General features: G+C 41.7%; 1 protein-coding gene across 2 annotated transcripts in view; it reads right to left on the bottom strand.

Moving 5' to 3' along the window:
* Window positions 1–1,384: 1,384 nt before the first annotated feature.
* The window catches only part of ELOC (elongin C), a 23,379-nt gene continuing 623 nt past the window's right edge, over window positions 1,385–24,140 (bottom strand). Inside the window, exons 1-4 of one of the 2 annotated variants that reach the window (XM_006015293.3) lie at window positions 17,132–17,209; window positions 11,147–11,206; window positions 7,941–8,084; window positions 1,385–5,796 (exon numbers count right to left, since the gene is read on the bottom strand). In XM_006015293.3, the coding sequence (XP_006015355.1) occupies window positions 5,606–5,796; window positions 7,941–8,084; window positions 11,147–11,150 (339 nt within the window). In that variant the 5' untranslated portion in view covers window positions 11,151–11,206; window positions 17,132–17,209 and the 3' untranslated portion in view covers window positions 1,385–5,605. Of the gene's footprint in view, window positions 5,797–7,940; window positions 8,085–11,146; window positions 11,207–17,131; window positions 17,210–24,140 lie in introns of those variants that run through there. The other variant, XM_006015292.2, reaches the window with a different exon arrangement.

Below are 24,140 nucleotides of genomic sequence, written 5' to 3'. Positions count from 1 at the left end.
GGGGGGGGAGGGGGGTGTCTCTAAAAGGAGTACAAACTAAATTCATCTATATAAAATATTCCCTAAACCTGCACCTTTGTTATTAAGGAGTAAGAGAAGTAGAATTAAATCAGGGCAACAGAATGAGAGACAGCTAATGAGAAATATTCCTAAATTTACTCTTTGGTTATGGTACTTTTAAAAGTTACATTAATCTTATCGTTTGATGCGATATTTGACAAATATATAGTGTTACCGTAACATCAAGCTGAACTATGACATGTGCATAATTACTTGCGTGATATGCCAAACTTCTGCTAAGATTTAAAAAAAAAACCAACAACCCTATGGTAGTTAGGCAGCAAAGGTACAGGTTCTTCTCTGCTTTGTAGATTTTGTGAAGATTTATTTTAATATTAACATAATCAAGTGTATAAAAGCTATAGCAAATGAAGAAATGTATGGGTAGATTAAGCAGTAAGTATATATGTATTCCATTCCAGGTTCTTCCATTAAAAAATAACCTTTTTGTAAGGGATCAAGTTATACAGAGCTTAAACTTTGAAATTCTATAGAAAGTACTGCTAGTTTCATTTGATAATCTCATGACTATTTCTAATCTAAGTACTTATCAAAGGCTGCATGGTTAAAGTCCAAAACTGGCTGATATGAAAGATGTTGTATTAAATATTTCTTCAAGTTTCACTTGACTCTGAAGATTATTTCTAGACTCAAGTGATGACGTGTCATGGTTGGAAATTTAAAAAAAACCTAGTTCAACCTAGTATTTCTACAGGAAATTGTTTTATGCAGTAAAATGCAGCTGAAAGCATACATGACAAAGCAGGCAGAAATCTTAAGATAAAACTTGCTTTGTGATGTATAAAACTCAGAGCTTTTCTGACAACATATTTATACTTACTAAGTTGATAGCTGAAGAATTCACTATTTTAACATTTGGTTAGAGTAACAGAAGAATTTACACAGCAAACTAAGATTAGTAACTTATTACCTGTAGCTCCACATAGTGGTGATTAAGCGTTCAATTAAAGATGCATGAAGTTGATGATATTACCTGTGCAGAAGGGGAAAAGTGTTCCTACCAATTATTTGCAAAGGCAATTTTAAATTTGAATTGAAAAGGATATTCAAAGTAATAATTTTAAAATGTTAACTTTAAATTAGCTTCTGGTTGAATTATCACTAAACAAAAATCTCATAATTTAAAGGTTGGTAAGAAGCCTAGCTCCAGATGGATGAAGACCTACCTTAAACATCTGTAGATCCCTATTAGCTTCAAAATAGTGCTATTTAGGGGAAAAAAAATTACCACTGCGTCAAGATATTGATTTTCTACTTGACAGCATGCTAACTTTATTCAAGCTTTGCCAACACTATCATAAACACCTTATTTTATTTTGATATTTTTTAAATTACATTTTATTACTAAACTTACAAAGTTAAGAATTCAAATTGGTACTTTCAGGAAACAAAAGATGCATTAGTCATACTTGATAAAGTAATTTTAATTCCAAAGCTCACTCTCATATGAGGCTACAAAAATGTGTTATGGCTTTGCCCTCAGACCTTCCCGTCAAACAAACAAGTTGATTTTTTTTTTTAAGTTGAAATATTCCATTCTTGTCTGAAAGGTAAATGTGATTTTAGCTTTTTCTACAGTTAGCTGCATTATATCCACACAGAATTCCCTTCACAGAAATGATCAAAGGGATTACTAAATTAATGCAGCCAAGTCACACATTTCCCCCCCAAAGTAATATTTTTCACCTATGATACAATCTTCACTGCTTGTCTACATGTTCATATCTAAGGAACTAGGAAGCTTTAGTTCATACCACACAATTAGACCGATTAGAAGAATACTTAAAAGATTTTTATTGAATAGATATAAAAGTCCTTGTGTTGTATTTTCCTTTTTTGGCTGCCCAAATTAGGTCACTCATGCAAGCTTTTCTCCCAAGTGAATCAGAAAGTCTAGTACTTTTTACTCTTCTAGGATGCATATATTTCATTCATGTGCAACACCAAGTTCACAGCACTTGTATTTGCTCTTCATATTGCCACTGTAGCTCTTTTAAAAAGAAAACCAGTTCCTACAGTTGTTCCATTTTTCACAGAATTCCTAAAAGCTGAACTCTTTTTTCCATGGGAAAAAACTGTCAAGTGGCAGGTTTGCTAACGGCAAAGCTTTGGTCCACCTGTTGTAAGATTACATAGTCAACTAGTTTACGCCCCAAATCTGATTCGCTTTAATATAAAAAGTTGCTAGCATATTTCTTCCCTTCAGTTGTTGATTTAAAATATGCCACAGAGCTAGAATCAGTATCTCTGTAAGACCCACAACATTGCTGTGCTTTGCTTTGCCATAGCACATTATTTAGGGGCTGGGAAGGGGAAGGAAACCATTTTTAAGCTTTAATGGGCACTACAAACAACATAAGGAAGAAACAGGGAGCAGTCAGTACCCATTTACATTTTTGCAAGAAATAAAAACACACACACACACACTAGACAAAAACACCAAATTGTCACTAGACAATTAACACTTTCAACTTTGGCTGTATTCAACTTCAACATTTATGAATCTGAAAATATTGGCTTGTACTGAAGCCTTTTAAGTATATGCCCTTTTTGAACGAGACTTAAATCTCAAAACCAAAGTAAGAACTTCAACACGCTGAATGGAATTTCGATGGTCTGGGGACATCTCTTTCTGTACTAGGCTGTTTTATGTTCAGTATGATCAACTATAGATACATATTTAAGTGTACAAGTTAACCGTGTCTTGCAATCAAAACAAAAAACCAAAAGAGTTTCCCATTCATAAATTTAGACCAGGCTAAACATCAAAACATATGCTTCTACTTATGGTACAGTTAGAAATGGGCATAAAAGCAATCTACAAATTTGGCTAGCATAAGGGAAAAAAGTGAATTGAATGTTAAGAGGCTCCAATTAAATTTCTAGTACTTCCCACTTCCAGTTAGGTTAGAAATGTCACAAAAATTAGTCTTATTGGTTGGGTACTTCTGTTATGAGAATAAGAAATGTTTAATATCAGGAGAAGGAAAGATTGGCATGTTCCACCCACCTGCAACCAAATTACCTATTTTATATTTACAATTTGTTTACTGTATAGTTATGAAAAAACTGATTTCACATATGAACAACTGCTCTAAAGTTAGTAGTCACAAACCAACAAAACACACCAAATTTTAGAAATTTTCCATTCTGAAATTTATTTAGAACTCAGGAAGTAAGTGTGGTAGCTTTCCAATTCTATATTAAGAGCATACCCATTTCTTTTTGAAGTAAGTTGCACTAGGTTTCCCCCCTCTCCCACATTTGTAACAGCTTCTTAACCAGGTGGGTTTTAAGCAATGCATTCCAGGACACCATCCTGTTTTGTGAATGTTCAAAGACACTTCAGTTTCAGCTTAGTGTCTCTTACCAACATCCAGAACACGGAATAATTATCCAGGAATACAACAGCCATTTTAATCACACTATACTGAAGTACAGTCACAGAACGCAAATTATTGTAATGGCATCTTTAAAAAAAAAGTTTATTAATGTCTCCCCTGATGAAGTCAAAATAATCTTAGCTTAAACTTGAATTCAAAACATTTTAAACCTGAAACTACTCAAATTAAGTTTTCTATCTTTAACAACTCAAGACCCCTCAAAATGAAATGAGGGTACAACCACTAAATATCCAAATCACAAATCACTAGAATCTTAGGAGGTATTTTTCTACTGGCTTGAATAAAAGCAGCATAATAGGTTTTTTTGTTTTAGTGCTCTGGAAAATGAGCTACTAATAGCACTGAGCAGAGCTGGGAAAATAAAATACAATCTTTCACACAGTGTCTTCCAACACACTTCAACAACATCTCCGACTTGTGTAGATAACTGCCAAAAAATGTGACTAAATATCAGCTAATCTACCACCATACTGACATATGTCAGCTTGTCCATTGAGTTTTATTTCAGCCCAGAAAAAAAAAGTTATTTCATACTCGGATCAATTTACTACCTACTTAGGTCAAACTCCTTTGTGTGCAGCAAACTGCATAGTACACATCAAGTTTTAATCCAGAAAAAAAATAAAATTATACACCTATTTGCCAACTGGGTATGATAAGATTTCATGATCCCTTAAGGCCACCATTAGTTGGTTAATACACTAATAAGAGAACCCATCATCTGTTTGTGGTATTTCCACAGCAGACCAGAGCCACCTCTCTCTCAGAACTGAAGCAATGACAACTGATATTAAATGGCTCTTTTGTCATCACTCATTAACAATTACATATATCGCTCATCTACAGAGGGTTTTGTAGTAGAAGTTTCCAGGCTGTCACTCATAGAAAACAACTTTCTTGTAATACTGTTCACTGTGTTTGTCTTATGGAAATGTGGTCTGAGAGAAAAGTGGATGTGACAGGCAATTATCAACAGAAACCAAGGGATAATTATATGTTCCACTGAGCGTTCATATAATTAGCTTGTCAATCCTTTTTGCTCAACACGTTTGTAGAAATATTGGATATTTAGGAAATCTTAAAGGAAACAAAACAAAACAAAAGGTCAGACACAACTTAATGCCCCTTTTCTCCGAATAAAAGTGTCTCCAAATTTTCAGTTTTTCTTATGAAAGTAAGGGGGAAGCATGGGAGAGGGAAAGGATGAGGAAGAGAACTACCTCTGTGGCAGCCACCTTTAGGATGGTTTGAAGGCTATAAAACCAAGAGTAAATACAGAGTTTACATGACTTATCACAAACAATGGAAAAAAGCTATAGTCAGCTATTATATAAAACTAATATCAGGTCAAGTGAGAGTACATTATGAATAACCTTACATGTTATACAGAAAATAGTATACACACAAAAGTGATAGTTAGCATTAAGAACTAACTTGGTTATTTATATTTTTTCTCTAAAACCTACTGTGACCTGAACATTAAATGGATAGAAGGGAAGGGATGAATTAAGTTACATGAGAAAACTGAATCATATTCTTTAAATTTCCAAAACATAGCCAAGTTAAAATAAAGCATAAAAAATTCCCCTATGTAGTCAGTTTTCAGTCTAAAGTGAATGTTTTTGCCAGTTTACAAATCCTTGAAAGTGGGTATTTAAGATGCAAATGCTAATGTACTTCAGTTTTAACTATCCTAAAGGACAACTACTCTGTAAGGAGATCAAGTTTAGATGTTTAGAAATGTCAATGGTTAAAAACCCTAAACACCTACACATGAGGCCAGAATGAGCTTTTACAAAGCATTGGCCTATGTATTTTATATTATAATTGCATTAAAAGAAAATTCTACCACACCTAAAGGATAAGGCATAGCCATCTACTAACTGGTACATTTGTTTTATTTGTCTTGGTTTGGGAAAAGGTCTGTATTTGTGTAAGCAGCAAAACAAATTTCAACTTGAATGACTGCTATGCAAAAAAACTGAAGGCAGCTGCCTCTGCAGTGAACTTTACAGTTCTCAATCTCACACACGCAACATGCTATCTGAAAAAGATACTAACTGAACTACAGGTATTAAATACTGAAAAAAGTTTTACATTTTTATTATAATTTATTTTATTTAACAATCTAAGAAGTTTGCAGCCATCAGAAGTTCCAGTGCAATTTCAGGTGCAATTGGGAATTCAGGAATCTCCGTCGAACTGTTAGTGTAGCGAACCTTGTAGGTGAAATACATGCATACTTTGGATAAGACATGGGATGGAATCTCTCTAAAATTCACCTCATTTGTTTCGTTTTCTGCAAACTGTCCTATAAAGTAAAGAAAACAAAAAGGGAAAAAAAGTTGGCACCACAATGTTTCAAAATGAAAACATATTTTATCAAGTGTAAGCAAACCCAGCTGCAATGGTTGAGGTAAGTCCTATGCTGCTGGATATATTTAGTGTACAGTGGACACGCTCATTAAATAAGGAACCAAGTCTAACCCAGGTGTTTGCCCACCACCTATCCACTATGGAGTTTCTATTATCCCTGCAGAGCCATTACAGCTTTGAAACAGAGTTGTTTATTCATGTCTGGGAAGCTACATCTGTGTAAACATCCTTAGGACAGTCCAGCCTGAATTTACAGCACGGGAGGAAATGAGAAACAGTGCATATTTAAAGTAATGTTAAGTCACGTAGCCTAACTAGGAAGTTTTCACAATAAGGACAAATTAGTGAAGGAGAGAGATTTAAAGCAAATAAGTTTAATGGCTATATTTGTGGATTTCTTAAAATCTAAGTTTAGATTTTTATTTAAGGGCACTGTAGATGCAAGTGATTTTTGTGACACATTTAACCAAACCAACTGAGAGGTTTTTTTCTTCCAAATGGCAATGAAATTTTTACCACATCAGGGTCATGCTCCTGTTCAATATGTTCCACAGAATATAAAAAAATTGGGGGACATTCAAAAGTATATTTTTATTGTTGTTATTTATAAATTAGACAGATTGGAGAATTCAAAAGCGTTAGAGACTGACTTATCTTGAATTCTATTCACTGGCTGCAACAAACATGGGCATACCCAGTACTTTCTTTTCTTTTTCTGAGATTGATTTTTGGAGCACCTTCAACTCGGAAGGACCCAGATTTGCTAGTTGCATTACTGTGGCTCTTCTGTAACTACAGATTATTTCTTTAATGGCAAAAGTAAGAGAGGGAAAGTACTGAGAATTTCGAAGATGCTCCAAAAATAATTCACAAGGAAAAAAAAAAAATCTGAATGCCCTTTTCTCCCTAAAATTTTAACAAATTTCAATTCACAAATCAGTTTTTGATTCTTCTCCAGTTTTAAAACACATTCATTTCGACTTGATATCCCCTTAGCCAAATGGCAAAATGTCAACCCTACATTCAACATCATGATCCAATGTCATGGGAAAGTCAAAGTTAGTAATACCAATGTCATGGGAAAGTTGAAGTTAGTAATACCACTAGGCTTTTATATTACTTTGTAATATAAGCAATATCCTTTTTTGCTCCTGTGAAATCTTAACATCTCAAAGATCACCAAGTGAATTTGAGGTCCAACAGCTAGAACAGTGTACTCGCTAAACTTTCACCCTGATGATTTTTTATATAGAAGGTGTTTTGCACTCATTTTTAGTGGTCTGAAAAAAAGTGACACTGGGATCAGAAGGGTGGACTTGTCCTGCTTCATGCTGCAGTAGCTATGGGGTAAGTTAACTTCCCCCATACTATGGGGTAAGCTAACTATTTTTCCTTCTCCACAGCCCAGTGCCCGAGTGGGATGCACCTGGTGCATACTCCAGGTTCTCAAATTTACCCATGGCAGGATATCCAAGAAAATACTGAGCTGCAGATTCATAGAATCATAGAAGTAGGGTCGGAAGGGACCTTGTAGATCTTCAAGTCCGAACCCCTGCCTGGGCAGGAGGAAAACTGGGCTCAAATGACCCCAGCCTGGTAGGCATCAAGCTGCTTCTTAAAGACCCCCAGGGTAGGAGCCAGTACCACTTCTCTTGGAAGTTGGTTCCAGATCCTAGCCACCCGAACTGTGTAGTAGTTCTTACGGATGTCTAATCTAAACCTACTCTCCAACAACTTGTGGCCGTTATTCCTTGTTATCCCGGGGGGCGCTAGGGGAAACAAGGTCTCCCCCAAGCCCTTCTGGTCCCCCCTAATGAGTTTATAGATGGTCACAAGGTCCCGCCTCAGCCTTCTCTTGTGAAGGCTGAACAGGTTCAGGTCCCGTAGCCTCTCATAGATTACTGCTATTTATTTTGGCTATGGGTTGCTGGAAGATTTTAAGACACAGTCCCTATCTGACAGAAAAGTCTGGACTAGAAGTTACTATTCAGTAAACTTTTGTACGGTACACAGTACACATGAACACACTCAAATATAGGAAACTGAATTATAAGCAGATATAAAATGCATCACACTTACCTGGGCCACTCAACATTGCTTTTATTGTTCCTGATGTTAATGCATGCTCTCTTTTTACAATGAACTCATGACCATCAGAGGATATCAATTTCACATACATAGCATCAGGGCCCTCACACCCACCATACGTTTTCTCTTCTCCATCTATTAGAAAAAGGAAAAGATTAAAATATTATTAGAACATACTGCATGATTCGTATTACTAGAACACAGAGGAATACTTCACTCTGTGCCTCTCCTCACGGTGTGAAGTCACAAGCCCCTTTTACAACTGAACAGAGAAAAGCAAGATCTTGCTAAGGTGCTAAGAGTGGAAAGGAGGAATAATCTTTAAACACCATTAAAATAAAGGTGAAGTTTCATTTGTAGGAGTTTAAGTATCCTGAACTCTTCAGCTTTTGATCTCACAGAGCTAACTTTTAATAGATAGCACCCATCTTTTCACTTTTTCTTGTCACCAATGAGTGTTAGAAAAAGTTATAAAAATATTCATTCAGACTTAGTTTTCTATATTCCTGTCATATTTCTAATGCTAATAAATTAAAATGTAGTTAAGAATTTGCCAAATGAAGCATGATACATTTTACAGTTAAGTTTAAAACAGCAATCCTCAGAACAGACATTTATCTGGCATTAGTAGGTTAATTAAACAGATGCCATCAGCTGAAGTCATTTTGGGGAAGTTTTACTTGTAATAGTGAGTGAAGTTATTTCAGTTTCTTTTGGACTTTTGACAGAACTTGCACAAGAAGAGGGGATAAAATAGGGCCAAACCAGAATCAATCCATCCTTAGCACATGCCAAACTCAGAACTATACAGGAAGAAATCCCAATTCTGGGTCAGCATATTTACCTCACTTAATTGAACAACTGCCACATCTTATCCCCTCCCCTCTGTCTTGGCTCACTCATTCCAAGTTCTATTTGATCCCATGTAGCTTATTCCTCCAAGCTGCCTCTGCATTTTGCCTCCCTTAAACCAACATGTGCTGCCTTCATTTTGTTCCCTTTGCTTGTGTGTTATGCCAGTTTCCCCTCAGCATGAGCTCTCTTAATATACTGGATTTTATTATCCAGTATAAAACTTTATAGGCCAGATCCTATTTCACTTATTTTGCATCTAAGTGGACTAAGGTGCCCAAATGCAATCTTATTTCACTCTGTTTGAGCTCCTGAAAAAATGTTAATACAAAAAGGTGGGTGGGTCCTCCTCCTCACCACTTATTTGAGGATTTAGTATTAATACTGAAAATGACAGCATGTAACAATAGTAATGGAGCCTGAGATTCTAGAAAGATGAAAAAATATTGCACAAAGGACTTAACAGATGGAGCAGAATCTGGCCCATATGAAGCTAAACTTAAAAGCAGGAAGGCTATCTTTGTCATGTACAATTTCAGTACCATGTAAATTCAGATGTACATCTATTGTATATAGAAACTCTAGATCACACTAATAGGTCAGGTCCACATGAGCAGGGACGTGCCTTTACAGCAGCATAAATAGAGGAACAAAGTTGTGCTACTACTATGTGCCTTAGTGCATGTCCCTGCCTGTGCGCTTTGCAGCAGGACACATTGTCCCGCTGCTCCACACACAGCAATGGGGGGGAGAGGAGGGAGCGTGCTGGTTGCGGCCCAGGATGCCTCAACAGGCAGTAGCCATCCCTTGCGCTGAGGCATTGTGTCCCAGCCAGCCAGGGAGTGCATGTGGAGATGGGAAACCAGCCAACCCAGGGCTGCCTGCTCTCTCATCTTGAGGCACCCTGCACCCTGGCCAACCAGGGAGCAGCTGGCTGGGGTATAAGGTGCTTCAACATGGGGGCTCCACAGCACATACAAATGGGAGAGCAGGCAGCCCAGGGCTCTGCGTTTGTTCCAGCACTTGCCACTTTGGAGTGGTCTGCACCACTTTTTTTCTAGTTTTTGTTTTTCTGGTTTTTTTGCTACTGGGAAATCTGAGTAAGTTTCATCCTGGCACTGCAAATCAGTGCTTGGCGCTGCTAATTAATGTGCAACTTGTGTGGTTTATAGTGCGACAAGGAGGTATGCAGCGCCACAAGCCATATGTGCCTACATGTTTGGATCCACTCATGATATGCGTGTAAGAAATTCAAGTGGCTTTACTTTCTTTGGTTTATGAATTACTTGAATCTGAGACTACCCTAAATTTAAGAGGACCCCCCCAATAATTAGATTCTATACATGGAATATTTATAAATGTATTATTATTTTCCAGGTGTAGAAACCAATTATTACAGCTGTGGTTCCCAACCTCAGGACACGACCCAAATGAGGGTTGCGGGGGCAATGGACAAAAGGACACAAAGGACGAGCTGTGCCACGTTCCGGGAGCTCCCCCATCCTCGGACTGCCACCACCACTGCGCTCCGGTCCCAGCAATGAGTCACAGCAAAAAAAGGTTGGGAACCACTGTATAAAAGGGTCATCTTTAATTCATCCCTCCAACAGCTGCAGGGGGGCAGGCCATGGGGAGGCAGTTGGTATTGCTCTCTCTCACCCCACCAGCCTCTGCTCCATGGCAGCAGGTTTCATCCCTCAGTCAAGCCGAGGACAATAAGCATGGCCCCAGCTCCTGTAGCAGCTGTGAGGGCTATGTGCTACGCTGCGCTGCGGCTGTGCTCATTGCCCCAGGCTTCAGCACCGACACAGAAAAATGTAAAGGTGGGGAGAGAAAGAGGCAGGCAGGAGAGCAGAGGCTGCAAGGAGGGGGAAAGAAAAGAAACTGCAGGGGGGAAATATTGGGATGCAGAGACTGCTGGGGAACGGGGGGCAAGGAAGACAGGCAGGCAGGCAGTATGTGTGGTTATGACCCTGACCCAAGTTAGGGGCAAGAGCCAGAGCAGCCACCTCCCCACCCCCACTATGTTAAATGGAGGGAAACAACCTTATCTTAGAATCAAGTAAAATATGGTACACTTCCTTTTATAAATTAACATCACTGCATTAAATAGCATTGTATATAACATAACATTGTTTAGTATGCAAAATTTTATCACTCACCTATACCAAGAACCCTGTGGGTGTGTAAATGCCATTCACTTTTAAAGCAGCAGGCCACAGGCAACTTAATCAGCATTTTTAATCTATTGAGTCTATTCCTACTCAAGACCATCACCACTCTAAAACACTTATATGTGTTCATGATTTATTAAAACATGAAAAAAATTCAGAAAGTGAACTTACCCATTCTCTCCTTATTAAATGTTTATTTCTTTGCCACAGCGGCTTTTGCAACAAGGCAGTCTGAAGACAAAAAATTTTGATACAAGAAGTGTCAACTATACATTTTAGTCAGTGGTACAATAAGTAATTTCAGAAAATCAGAGATCAAGTGACCCTGTTGACCTTAAGGCAGGCATAACTATCTAAACATAAATTTGATTTTTTTTTTCTTTTATGATTCACATGCACATACTAAAAATAAATGTTCCTTATATTGCACTGTCAGGACACACATTTTCCTGTCCAGAGACTCTCATCAACTTCACAAAGTGAAACCAGAATGTAATCTCACTAAACTTTATAAAATTAAAAATATACCCCTTGTTTTTTCTAAAGCCCCTGGATGCAATTTAGGACGTGTGACTTGCATGTTTAAAGTGTCAAATGGCAGAATTCCAGGGGTGGGGGGGGATGATACACACCAAGAAAATAAACATTTCAAATATTTTATCATAATGAAGTCAGTTCTGGTGAAAGGTTTAAGAGTAAGGGCTTGTCTGCTTGGGGAAATTTGTGCACAGTTAGGTGTGAATTTACAGTTAAACTATTCTCCAGACACCCCGTACATGGATTCCTTTAATGTACACTAAGACTGCCTGTGTGACACAGCCTACTCCACTCTGATAATGGAACTTGTAACTCTCCAAGAAGATTATATACCTTACAGAGAAAGTACTCATTCCATCAGTGGCTCTCAACCTCAGGGCGCAACCCAACCAGGGTTGTGGGAAGTCCGCCCCTCCCACCTGCGGGGCTCTCCCAGTGCACAGTCCACGAAGCTCTCGCCACTGCTGCCCCCCCACGATCCCGGCCTGGCCCAGGCTCTGCTGGTGCTGCCAGGCATGAGCTAGTTGGTGTCGGGTCGGGGGTCACGACAAAAAATGGTTGGGAGCCACTGCGTTACATGTTAGCATGCACCAAGACAGTGAGGACCAACCTTTCTGGCAGGTAAGCCACAAATTAATCCCATACTCTCCCTAGCTACAACTCCAATCCCCTTCCCCTGCCTAATACGCTCTTCTACTTTCTGCTTCTGACCCCATCTGCTGCAGTGCTGTTTGTTCCCTCCCTGATTTGCCACCTGCTGCCCATGCTACTTGTGCAGGTTGGCCACTCCTGCACTATGTCTCCCAGTGGGGAACTAGTGCAAAGTAGCAAACATACTGTACAGTGCGAGTTTACCTTATTGAGTAAAAGGTTTTTGTCTATGTGGGGAAGCTAACAACTGTAAACTGAAGGGTTAATCTGCAAAACAAGCTAGTGTGGGCTGCTGCGATACAAGCTTTGGCACACTGAACTGTGGTTCTACTCTGGGAAAGACAGGTCTCTGAAATAAAAATCAACTCACCCACTTGCTATTCTATAACCTGTATTTGTGGCAAAGTCTCTCTCCAAGTATAAGCAGAACACAAATCAATATTGTCATTTGCTTATCCACTCATGAAAACAGCACCAGGAGCAGAGGGTTCAGTCAGTTTCACAGCCAATATTCAGGACACTGTGGTTAGGGACAGAAATTACACGTAGATTCATAAATGTTAGGGGCTGGAAGGGACTTCATAAGATCATAGGATCCAGGACCCCGCATTTGGACATGAAAGACTGCTGGGGTCAGATGACCCCAGTTAAGGTGGATGTCAAGATGCTTTTTGAAGATCACCAGGGTGGATGACTCTACCACCTCTGGAGGGAGTCTGTTCTAGACTTGTAAAGAAGTTTTTCCTTACATCCAATCTGAAGCGATCTTCAAGCAGTTTGTGCCCATTATTTTTCATCTTCCCCTGGGGTGCCTTGGTGAACAGATGCTCTCCCAGGCCTTGATGTATGCCCCTAATATACCAAGTCCCCTCTGAGTTCTCTCTTTTCTAGGCTGAAACGTCCCAAATTGTTGGGCTTCCCCTCTGCTCTCCAGCCCTCTAATCATGCGTGTAACCCTCCTCTGGACTCTCTTGAGCTTCTTCACATCCTTCCTGAACTGTGTCAAAAGACTCATGTTTGAACAGACAATGAACAATGGTTCCCCATCCTCCAAATTAATTTACAAACACCATTAGGTAACAGTGTTATCTCCGCTTTACTGAAAACCCCCCCAAATGTTTTGCCCTTACTAACTCAAGCCAAATTTGAACCAAAAACCTTGCAGGTGAGAAGCTCCTGAACATAAGATGATTCCGAGATGGACATGTTCTGACTACTCTGCACAGTATAATTCTCTTAACCTCTGTACAAAAAAGATGGACTCAAACTGGGACAAGTGTTGAGGGGGACTACAAGGATGATCATGGACATGGAAAGCCTACTGTATGAGACAAAAAGAGTTTGGCATGTTCAGCCTGGCAAAACAAAAGATGAAAGGCAAGTAAATACAAGTGTTGTCTATTAACAGATCAGGAGGAAAATCCCATGGAAAGAAAAGAGCAAATTAAGCAGAAGAGTAACACTGGCCCATGAACAAGTTTGTATAACCACTGTAGCAGGTTGACATGCTCTTAGGCAGACCCAGGAGGCAGTTTCCTCATAAAAGCCACTCAATTCTTAGTTCCAGTCCACTCTTATCCATGCAGAAAGCTTCTCACCACCGCAGACAAAATAAGAACAAGTGCAAAGAACAAACAAAATCAAACCTTTGGTCTTTCTTCAGACCTAGAGGAGTGACACAGACCTTGCGCTTCTCCCTAAGCACCAGCCTACTCGCTCTTCCTCAGCTTCCCTTCCTGGGAGCTTTTAACTTCCCCTGATCCCAGTCAATTCTGTCAAACAGAGCAGCTAGGCTATTATCCCCTATTCCCCTGCAGCTAGGCTCCAGCCCCTAAATCCAAGCACCTTGTTACCACCATGTAACAAAAATTACTTGAAAAAATCAGCAGAAAAGTTCTAATCTTTAGACAAACTAGGTTCCAGAACAGCTTTCCAAGAATATTAAGTGCAACAAAACCAACTAGTTTTAGAGTGCAATTTGCTCAGTTTATATGTTATATGGTACAACACATTAATTGGATTTGACACAGGGGGTCCCTTCCTATAAAAACTGGCTAAAATGCATCAGTTTAATGTTATAGCCGGAAAAGTTACGAATAATCAGCAGTGCAGGGGCTGAGAGGGAAGATAAAGGTACCATATTTTCTTGCATATAAAACACACCAGCAGATAAAACATGCACCCTCTTTTTGGAAGGAAAAATGCAGTAAGAGGGGGGGGAGAATTTCCAGAGTTATGGCTGACTGCATGATAGAGTAAGTCTTCCTGGAAACAGTGTCCAGAAAGGTGTGGCATGGGGAAGTTCGTAATGCCAGTTGCCTCACCCAGACTGTCTCCTGGGATGCGGCACTTCTTGGGCACTATGTTTCCAGGAGGACTTACTTTACGTTACACAAGGTTAGGCCCTAGACCATTACAGGGGCAGTGGTGAAACTGGAAGTAATTCTTCACTATAAACAATTATTTATATAAATTCCTGTAAATCAAGTGCTGTTTCCACATCACAAGCCTCAAAGATACTACCAGCAGCTTGCTTCCTGCTTCAGGCACTATCTCCAGTACTCAATCAATAGCTATGTCTGTGAGAGAATTAAACACAGGACTACCTCCTCAGCAGCTATTTGGCATGCCATGTCCCCAGGATTGCTTTTTTCCAGTGAAGAAAATCACTTCCCCCCTTAAAACAAACACCCCCCATTGTAGGTGGCTGATTCTGGGGGGGGCAAAGGTGTGTTGTGTGCAAAAAAATAAAGTAACAAAACATGGGGGATTACATCCCTGACCAAATAACTAGAACAAAAATTCTGAAGAAAAATCCATTTGAAAGCGGAGAAAGGGAAATGAAGCTTTAAGACCAACACATTGGATGTTATTGCTTTTTCATACATTTTGTCCAGACATGGTTTTTAAAAAAAAACGCCCAAACAAAACAACACACTAAAGCAGAGGTTAAGGGCAAAATTGCAAAAAGGTATTTTAAGCATCTAAAGATACCTAGTGAGAATCAGATGCTCAGACACTTTTGAAAGTCTCACTAGATTCCTATCCAGGCATTGCATGCCATTAGGATCTGGCCCGACTTAACCAAGGTCATAATGCATCCATGGTAAACAGGAATGAAAGACCAGGATTCTATACCTGAGCCCATGCTCCCTGCCCTCTACTACATGTCCCACAGAGAACCATGTTAACAAGATCAACGCATTTCCCTTGCAGCAGAGGCTTATGTTGCATTACCAGTCTAACTTACTTCCTGGCTTAACTCCCAAAAGACATGTATATTAGACTATCAACAGTTTGCAGTATCTCCTACATATAAGTACAAAAAGCTCTAGAGCAACATACTTGGAGGCTAAATAGAGAAAACAGAAATCTTATGGATATTTACTTAGCAACTTCTACAATTTAAATATATTTATCTATGAAAACAGAAGCAGAGAAAGCATGAGTGTAGTTTCTTAATTTTTCAAAAATATTATCTGAATGACAGGAAAGCCACCAATTTCTCTAAATCAGTGGTTTTCAAACTGTTTTCATTTGTGGGCCCCTAAAATATTTCAATTAGAGGTACAGACCCCTTTGAATTGTAAGTGTGGGTATTCACATACTTATGACTGATCATAGCCATCTTTTGTGGGCCTCTTAGATAGTCTGCAGACCCCCATAGAGTCCACAGACCACAGGCTGAAGGCCGCTGCTCTGGATCAGTGGTTCTAAACTGGAGTGCCACATGAGCCAAGTAAAACTGCTCTATGCATTCTCCCTGCACTAGGGCTTTCTAATCAGCCTAAAGCAGGCAAAGCTGCTTTGTGCTGTGCAGTGCTTCCTGATCCAGTGCCCCTACACTGCTCTTCCCAGAAATAGGTGGAACTGTCCCATCTGCTTCCGTTTCCAGGAGTTGAGTTGAGTTGAGTTGGGGGGGGGGGGAAAACCAGACCAGGTAGCGTTACACAGCAAGAGGTAGCTCCTGCCTGCTTTAGACTTATTAGAGAGCCCTAATTCAGGAGGATCGGGTGCATGTCTTGATCTTGCCGGAAGATTGGGCAGACCCACCATGTGGCCAGGATTCTCACCGCTATGGTGGGAAGGCACCAACTGACCCCCATGGGGGCCCTAGCACCTCCCTCCTTCCCTCCCCAGGGCAACAGGATCTAGGCAAGGAGAGGTCTGCAGCCCCAGCTCTGTCCACAGCCCCAGCCTGTAGGGCTAAGGGGAAGTTGTGCAGCTGGGCAGCAGCCACATACCACCCCCTGCCCATGGTTCACTACCAGTGGCCTGGAGCCCACACAGTGCTGGGCACACGGTGAAGACATAAGGGGCTGGGGCCATTCCTGTCGGAGGTCACTAAACTAGGTATGAGTTAGTGGTTAACCATTGAACCAATACAGTTAGAGGAGGTTAAACAAATATTTTTAATAATGTTTACATTCCTACTGGTGTGTAGAACTGCTGCAACTACAAAACATTTCCCCTACTTTGTTACAGACCTTTTTTTTCCCCAATCAGCGTACTGTAGCAAGTCAGTCCAAGCAAAAGGGAATTCCTTCAAATTTGATCTAAATACCACTACATTTTTCTATATATCTCTAGTCATATACTTCAAGGAAAAATCAATTTCTGCCACCAAATACTGTTGGGAGGGGGAGGGGAAAGGGAATTGTAGCCAGTTCTGAGAGTTCAGCAACAATTGCAACTAGCTACAACAACAACCACCACCACAAAAAGTACTCCATGCATATGAATGTAAATTCTTTACTGTAACTCTCGATCAAAAACAGACAGTAAAAGCACAAACGAAAGGAAGTGTACCAACAATTACAGAAGTTAAAATGTGATAAAAATAGTTGAATTCAAGATCGGTTCTGCAGTGATTTCCTGCGTTAAGGCAACAGTTGGAGCAATCTACCCACGGCCAGCTTTTGGTTTCAAAAAGTTGCTCTCCAGGCAAGTCCACAATATTCCACTTACCTGCCCTGCTCTCAGGGTCAAATGTCTCCTGGGAGTAGGTCAGGAGCTCCTCTGAAACCCTCCTGCTTAGGAACCCTTCTTCTATAGCTTCCAGAGCCAGACTGCCTGCCCTAGCTTAGGCCCTGAATTTATATATCCTGTAAGCCCAGCCCCCTTCTGGTCAGGTGTCTTCTCTTAAGGCTGCAGACAGGGCTCAGGTGGCACTTTCTCCTCTTACAGTAACAGAAGCACCAAGCTCCTTGTTACAGTCATGCCTCTTGGATATGCTTTTGAGCAACAAGGTTGAACTGGTTGCAAATATGAAGATAGAAATGTAGGAGGCGTGATCATGATCTGATGCAATACATGATTCTAAGGAAAGGAAGCCTTGAGAATAGTCAAGCAAAGATACTGGACTTGAGAAGGGCATTTTGACTCTGAGAAATAACAGGAAACTCGGCATGAATGGACAAAATCAAAGAAAAATGAGTCTGAGAAGTTGGCAGTTGGAGGCTCAAAAGATTAAGCTATTTCAATGCAGAGGGATGATAAGAACTGGAAGAGATTGATTTGGCCAGAAAGAGAGCTTTTACTCATTTGAGAATCAATAGAAACCCATACAGAAGAAGAAAGCCATACAGATGAAGGAGGCAGAAGAAAGGGCATGAACTAAATATATCAAAGGAGAAGTATAAGAGCTTATAAGGACAAAAAAAAAATAAAGGAAAGAAAAGTCAAAACATGACACAAAAACTTCTACAAATATGTCAGATGGAAGAGAGAGACCAGGGGAACTGCAGATCAATGGAGACAAGCTCTTAATGGAAGACACAAACAGGGTAGAGCTGCTGACTACCTACTTTGCTTCAAACTTCATAAAAAATACAGGTTTCCCCTCGATTTATACAGGTTCTGTATGTGCGAATTCACTGTTATGCAATGACCCATTTTATACCACAAATTCGTTACACGAGAGATAAATTCACTGTTATGCAATTGGTGTGGTGGAAGCCCACAGTCAGCTTCGTGCGGTGCATTGTGGGAGTGACACACACTAAAATATAGGCTCCTGTGTGGATCTGTGCTCCTTGCTCGTTGTCTGTGACACGTTTCTGTAGTTGCCATCCCCATTAGGGCTTCTAAGTGCCCCGCTAGTTTATCTACTACCCCTCTCCCTGGTCCATCAATGAAGCGCAAGAGGTGTATGCCCAGACCCAATGATCGGCAAGGCAGTGCACCATGTTCTAGTTCTTAAAGCCTTACCCCACTGGTGTTGGAAGGTGATGCGAGGCCCATGCCTGTCGATTCTCCTATGGATGTTACCCTGTCTGTACCTCCTACCAGTCATGTGGAGTCTGACATTAAAGACCCTTCACCACCCCCTCTTTACACCTACTAAACATTCACCACCACCCTGCGCTTATGTGTACTGTCTGCTGTTGGCAAGTACCAAAATTGCCTTGTAAAAGTGGTAGAAATGGGTCTGGGAGTCAGAACATTGAGGTCTTGGAACATATCCCAATTTGTTACATTGCAAAGTGGGTTCCCTTTATGCAAATTTGAGTTAGGCGCTGTTTTCCAGGAACACACGTACCGCATAAAGCAAGGGAAACCTGTAAACTTCAACCAGATGACTAACAAAAATTATATAAATAAAGAAGGAGAAAGGCTGCATGCAAGTAAAGAATGTATCAGAAAACTATTTTGCATGAATATGAGTCAGCAATGCCAGTCAGGATTCACTAGAACACTGGAAAATAGCTGAAGAAATCTGGGAGCCACTTGCAATATTTGCAAATTAGTGGATGACAGGCAAGATCCCAGAAGATTAGAGAAGACCTAACATATTGCACTTTTAAGAAAGGGGAAAAAAGTGAGGATCCATGGAATTACAAACCAGTCTATCAGGATTCAATACTACTAAGCTACTAAGAAAAGTTGTAAAACAGACCATTTATAAAAACTAGGGATGCACTGACAGAGATTTTGGGGGGGCGATACTGATAGCTGATATTTAAGGATTTTTTAAGAAGCCGATTTCTGATACAGCCGCATGCAGCTGGTAAGTCTGTTGTGGTGGGAGAGGAGATCAACACCCCCCATGGTGAGGGAGGGAGCGAGGGGCAGGGGCTTCTCAGGCAGAGCGCAGGGGGAGGTGGGGGTGGCGGCAGAGCCACGGCTTGTGGAAGCTGCCAGCTAGGCTCTGTGCAGCTGAATCACTGCTGCTACAGCCCCGGGTGGCCCCCAGGATCCCAGGTAAGGCTGCTGGGGTCAGCCCAGTGGTGGCCACAGCCTCCCCAACCCCACCTGGGGTAACTTGCTGCATGCCAAAGTGCGCATGGCATGGGCATTCCCTGGGGACAAGCTGTGGTGGTGCAATGTGTACTGCCACTACTTGTCCCCAGGGTACTAAACATCTACACTCATGTGGCTGTGACCAATAGGTCTCAAATCTTTTAAACTTTCCATAAAGATGATTTAGAAATACTGTTCTCCCCTGCCACAGAGTGCAAGAACTGAGGCAATGTATTTGAACAACATATTTACAATATGGATGTTTTAGGGCTCTCAATTAATTGCCTTTAATGTGCGCGGTTAACACACTGATCTGTTCCTGCATTCATTTTATTTAATGTGTTAATTGCACACATGGTTTTGGAGCCCGCACCTAGGCTCAGCTCCATTGCTGTCACCACCAACTCTGGGGTGCCCAGCAGGGCAGCAGTGGCAATGCAAACTACCACAGGGTTGCCTGGGTGCAGGCTCCAGGCTGTTTCAGCAGGGAGGTAGCCAGGGGCGGGGAAGTGGGGGCACAGGCATGCACACAGGCCCACAGATGAGTAGCTAGAGTATGCATGTCATCAGGAACGCAGCCCAGCGCTATGTAGAGCAGCACTCAGCAGGTAAGTCTGTGGAGGAGAAGGGGCAGATCGAGGCCCCCACAGTGAGGGAGTGGGCAGGGGAGTGGGGTCGGGGCAGCTCACGGGACTGAGCCATGGGCAGCTCGTCCAGAGGCAGAGAGAGGCACCTGCCTACCGCTGCACACACCTCTGGGGGAGGCATGGGGGACATGTGCCCCTCAGATTTGTGCAAGGGGCAGAGGCAGGCTGCCTGCTGTGGGCTGGGGCTTTGAGCCTTGCTGCCTTTGCCTCAGGAGCTGCACACTGGCCACACATACCCTGTCTACCTGGCGGTGGGAGGCACAACATGGCATTGCACAGTTCCCTGGGCAAAGGCAGCAGGGCACAAAGCCCCAGCCCACAGCAGGCAGCCCACCTCTGCCCCGCACACAAGTCTGGGGGGCACAAGCCCCCCATGCCTCCCTCAGGGGTGCACACAGCGGCAGGAGGCTATGCCTCCCCTGCACAAGCCACCTATGGCTCTGTCCCATGACCCACCCCAGCCCTGGGGCCCCATTCACCCGAGCACCTGCCCTTCTTTCCTCCTTGTGGGGGCTTGATCTGCCCCTTCCCTGCCACAGACTTACCTGCTGAGCACTGCTCTACACACTTCTGGGCTGCATTCCTATAGGGTTATCATACTGCATTTTAAAAAAGAGGACACCTGTGGAGGGGGAGGGGGTCACACAGTGATATCCCCATGCCCTGCCCCTGCCCCTCACTCCCAAGCCACAGCCCCGCCCCAGCACTGCTGCTGCACCTCACTCCTTACCCACAGTACCCCACATCCTACCAGGGCATGCGAGGACCCTCCTCCCCAGGCTCCAAACCCTACGCACACACACAAATCCCTGCCCCCACACTCCCCCCCACCCATACAAAGTACTTGCATAATTTTGCATCTGAGGGGGGGGAGGGGTTCAGCATATAATTCTGAATTTTTAGCTGTGCAATTAAATTTATGATTAATTGTGACTAATTATTTTAATCACGCAACTAATCACAATTAATTTTTTTAATCATTTGACAACCCTTGTATATTTAAATCAAATATCAGGAAGAACTTTCCAAGTGCGAGAACACTGGGACTTTAACAGTCAACTAATTCAACATCAGGCTCATATGGAAGATTTGCTATTCTTATACCAGTCCAGAAACATACCTATCCAGCATCCACCTGAAAATCTCCACTGAAGGAGATGCCACAGCTTTCCTAGGCATTTACCCCAGGTCTTCACACAACAGCAAACACATGCAACATGCTTCCCACCACTCAAGAAGTTGAGCAGGCTGCTGTGGGGAAGGAGGGGAGAACAGGAACAGATATAGCCTCCGTTCTATTGTGAAATCCACCAGACTTGGGTTAACTGTGTAGGGTAGAAATAATCTTTATGCTCGAGTCCAACTCCAACATGTTATATATTTCTTACAGTACGTTCTAGGATACCTATTTTTCAGAATACCAGAAAAGTAAAGTAATGTGAACACCTTCACCATCACTAGATTAGTGTATAGTACTTTCACAAATTTTCATACCCCCGAATTTCAATACCACATTACACTAATGAAAATAATCAATGAAGAAATGGACAAAGTGGACATCAGCTTTTTAATTGCACCAGTCAAGTTTTAAGTTCTGTTTATATTCCAGGTTACACATTTCATTCTAAGACCTACTTACATTTGTTTCTATATTACTACTCTTCACCCCATCATTTTTAAATTGGCATTTACTCTTGTTTCTTCACAGAACTGAAAAAAGGAATTAGTGTAAATCAAAAACTGAAGTACTTTAGTAGGAAAGCTTGAGGACAAGCCTGCACAGCGTCATATACTTTCAACCACCAAACTGGTACTTCCAACAGCAACCTGAAATTTATCAGGAAAGTAAACTAAGAAAAGATGGTGGGGGCAAGAGTCAGGTATCACAATATATAAGGAAGAATAGTTTAAACAGCAATCATATTTAGCAAGTTTGCCAGGGTTTTGTTTGTTTGTTTTGTTTTTAAAGATTACCAGTTTCAACTTCCTTCCATTCTACAGGGAAAGGAAGTAGCTTCTATCCAATAACAGAGAGAGTCCCTACTCATTGCCTGCCTGCTCCAAGTTTTTGTAGGACCTAGATTCTCACCCCCTCCCCACCTCATGATATTTATTCATTAAAAAACCACCATTATTACACAGTTTATCTTGCAGAAAAAATAAATGACGCTCTGACTGAAAAAAAAATCTTTTAAAGGGACACCACCTCCTACATAAAGCTATTTTCTCACCCCACATTGAAATCAAAAATTGATTACAGGCTCATTTAAGAACAATAAAATGTGAAATTTCACAATAAGAACAGTGTTTTGCAGTATAAAACACCGTAGCTGACCATGGCTCAAAGACTTTAGCTTAGCTTCAAAGATAGTTTAGTTTAACCTTAAAATTAAGCCTCTCCCTCTACCTCTATTAAACAAACACATTCTTAAGTTGAACCTGCCTTAATGCAATTCATCAGAAACATGAACAATGCCACACAAATATTAATTTAAAAAATCTTTGCCATCTAGTTATCATGTACCAAGAAGTGTGTCCATATCGGCTCTGCAGGTGATGGAAGAGACACAAAACGTGAGCAAAGAGAATGGTAAAAAGACAGCTCTACACAAGGAATAGCAACCTATAAATTGCTCCATCATTGTGGTAAGAGTTACTCCCTGTCTCTTCATTTAACACAAAATGGTCTTATGAGGCGTTAAAGAACCAATTGGCCTCCCAACTATTTCATCATAAAATGGCCCAAGCAAGCCTTCCCCAAGCCCTTCTCAGAGGCCTACTTAGGAAAACAGACAAAGCTACCCTGTCCTCTGCCTGCCTGCCCCACCTCACCTGAAATAGTGTCAGACCAAGTTCAGGGAACTCTCAGGTGCCTTTACTATCCCAACTAACATCATTCCTCATTTGTACGAAAGCCAAAGGCTTCCAGAGCTTCCACTGATGCCAATGCTCTTTCTAATGAGCCAATACGAGATTACTTAAAAACATTCTTGATGTAAAGAAAAGTGACTTGCAGAAGGAATTCCAGTTGCCTTCAGGAGAAAGCAGTAACTTACAAGAAACATTTAGCACTAGAAAAGCAAATGAAGTTTACCAATTCAGTCTCCCTGTAGTGCCAGTCTTAGCATACCATAACAGCATAAGTAGTACCATACTGGGTCAGAACAGTGATCCATGGCCCCACCAAACCCCAAGACCTCTTGGTTCAACCTCCTCCTGGCCCTCACCAAGCTAGTGATATATCTCACCAGAAAGGAGGCTCTGGCCAGGAGGACTCCCAGGGATTGTGGGGGCCACTCTCCTGTCCCTGATCTGATCCCGTCTCCTGGCAAAGTTTCACTGTGAACAAGTCCAAGGAATCAGTGGACAACAGTCAGTGGGCCCTTTCCAGCGTGCTCTGCTTGATGTGTCCCCCTTGGTGCACTCATTTTAAATCAGTGACTTCACTCCTGTCCCTGTCATGTCTTTAATCATCCCCAAAAATCCAGAAGCGATTTGTTGTCTACCTAGTGGCCTTACTTTTTAAGGAAGACTTATAGTGTTTCCTAGTGTGTACTGGCCCCCATTTACCACACCAGGAAGGTTGCTCTGGCCAGGAGGAACCCAGGCAAGTGTGGGGTTACCTTCCACTCACATCCCTGGGCATTTTCACTGGTTGGTGGCCACAGGCTCCCTTGATTAGTTCAGGGGGCAGTGGGTGTCAGCGGGTGTGCTCTGCTCGGTGTCTCCTTCCAGAACCTTTGTTATAAATCTGTGACCTCATTCCTTTCCCCTTCTTTTTATTTGTCCCACAAATTCAGTTGTTACCTCTCCAGTGGCTGCCCTTTAGGGGAGGAAGTTGTGTTTCCTTGTGGGTACTAGCCCAGGCTTCCCCACAAACAGATCTGGTCAGCTTCTGCCTGGCTCTAGCCAAGCTGGCCATGAAACAAACCAGGAAGTTGGCAGTGGCCAGAAGGAGTCCAGGCCAGCATGGAGCTGTTTTCCTGTCATTCCTCCACTCACATCTCCAGGCAAAGTTTCCCCACTTGGCCTCCACAGACTCCCTAGACTTGTTTGGAGGGGGGTGTGTGTGTGTGCAGGGGGGGGGG

This window comes from Alligator sinensis, unplaced genomic scaffold (assembly GCF_000455745.1).
Source record: "Alligator sinensis unplaced genomic scaffold, ASM45574v1 scaffold71_1, whole genome shotgun sequence".
NCBI classification, from domain to species: domain Eukaryota; kingdom Metazoa; phylum Chordata; order Crocodylia; family Alligatoridae; genus Alligator; species Alligator sinensis.
This window is presented reverse-complemented; position numbering and strand designations above follow the sequence as displayed.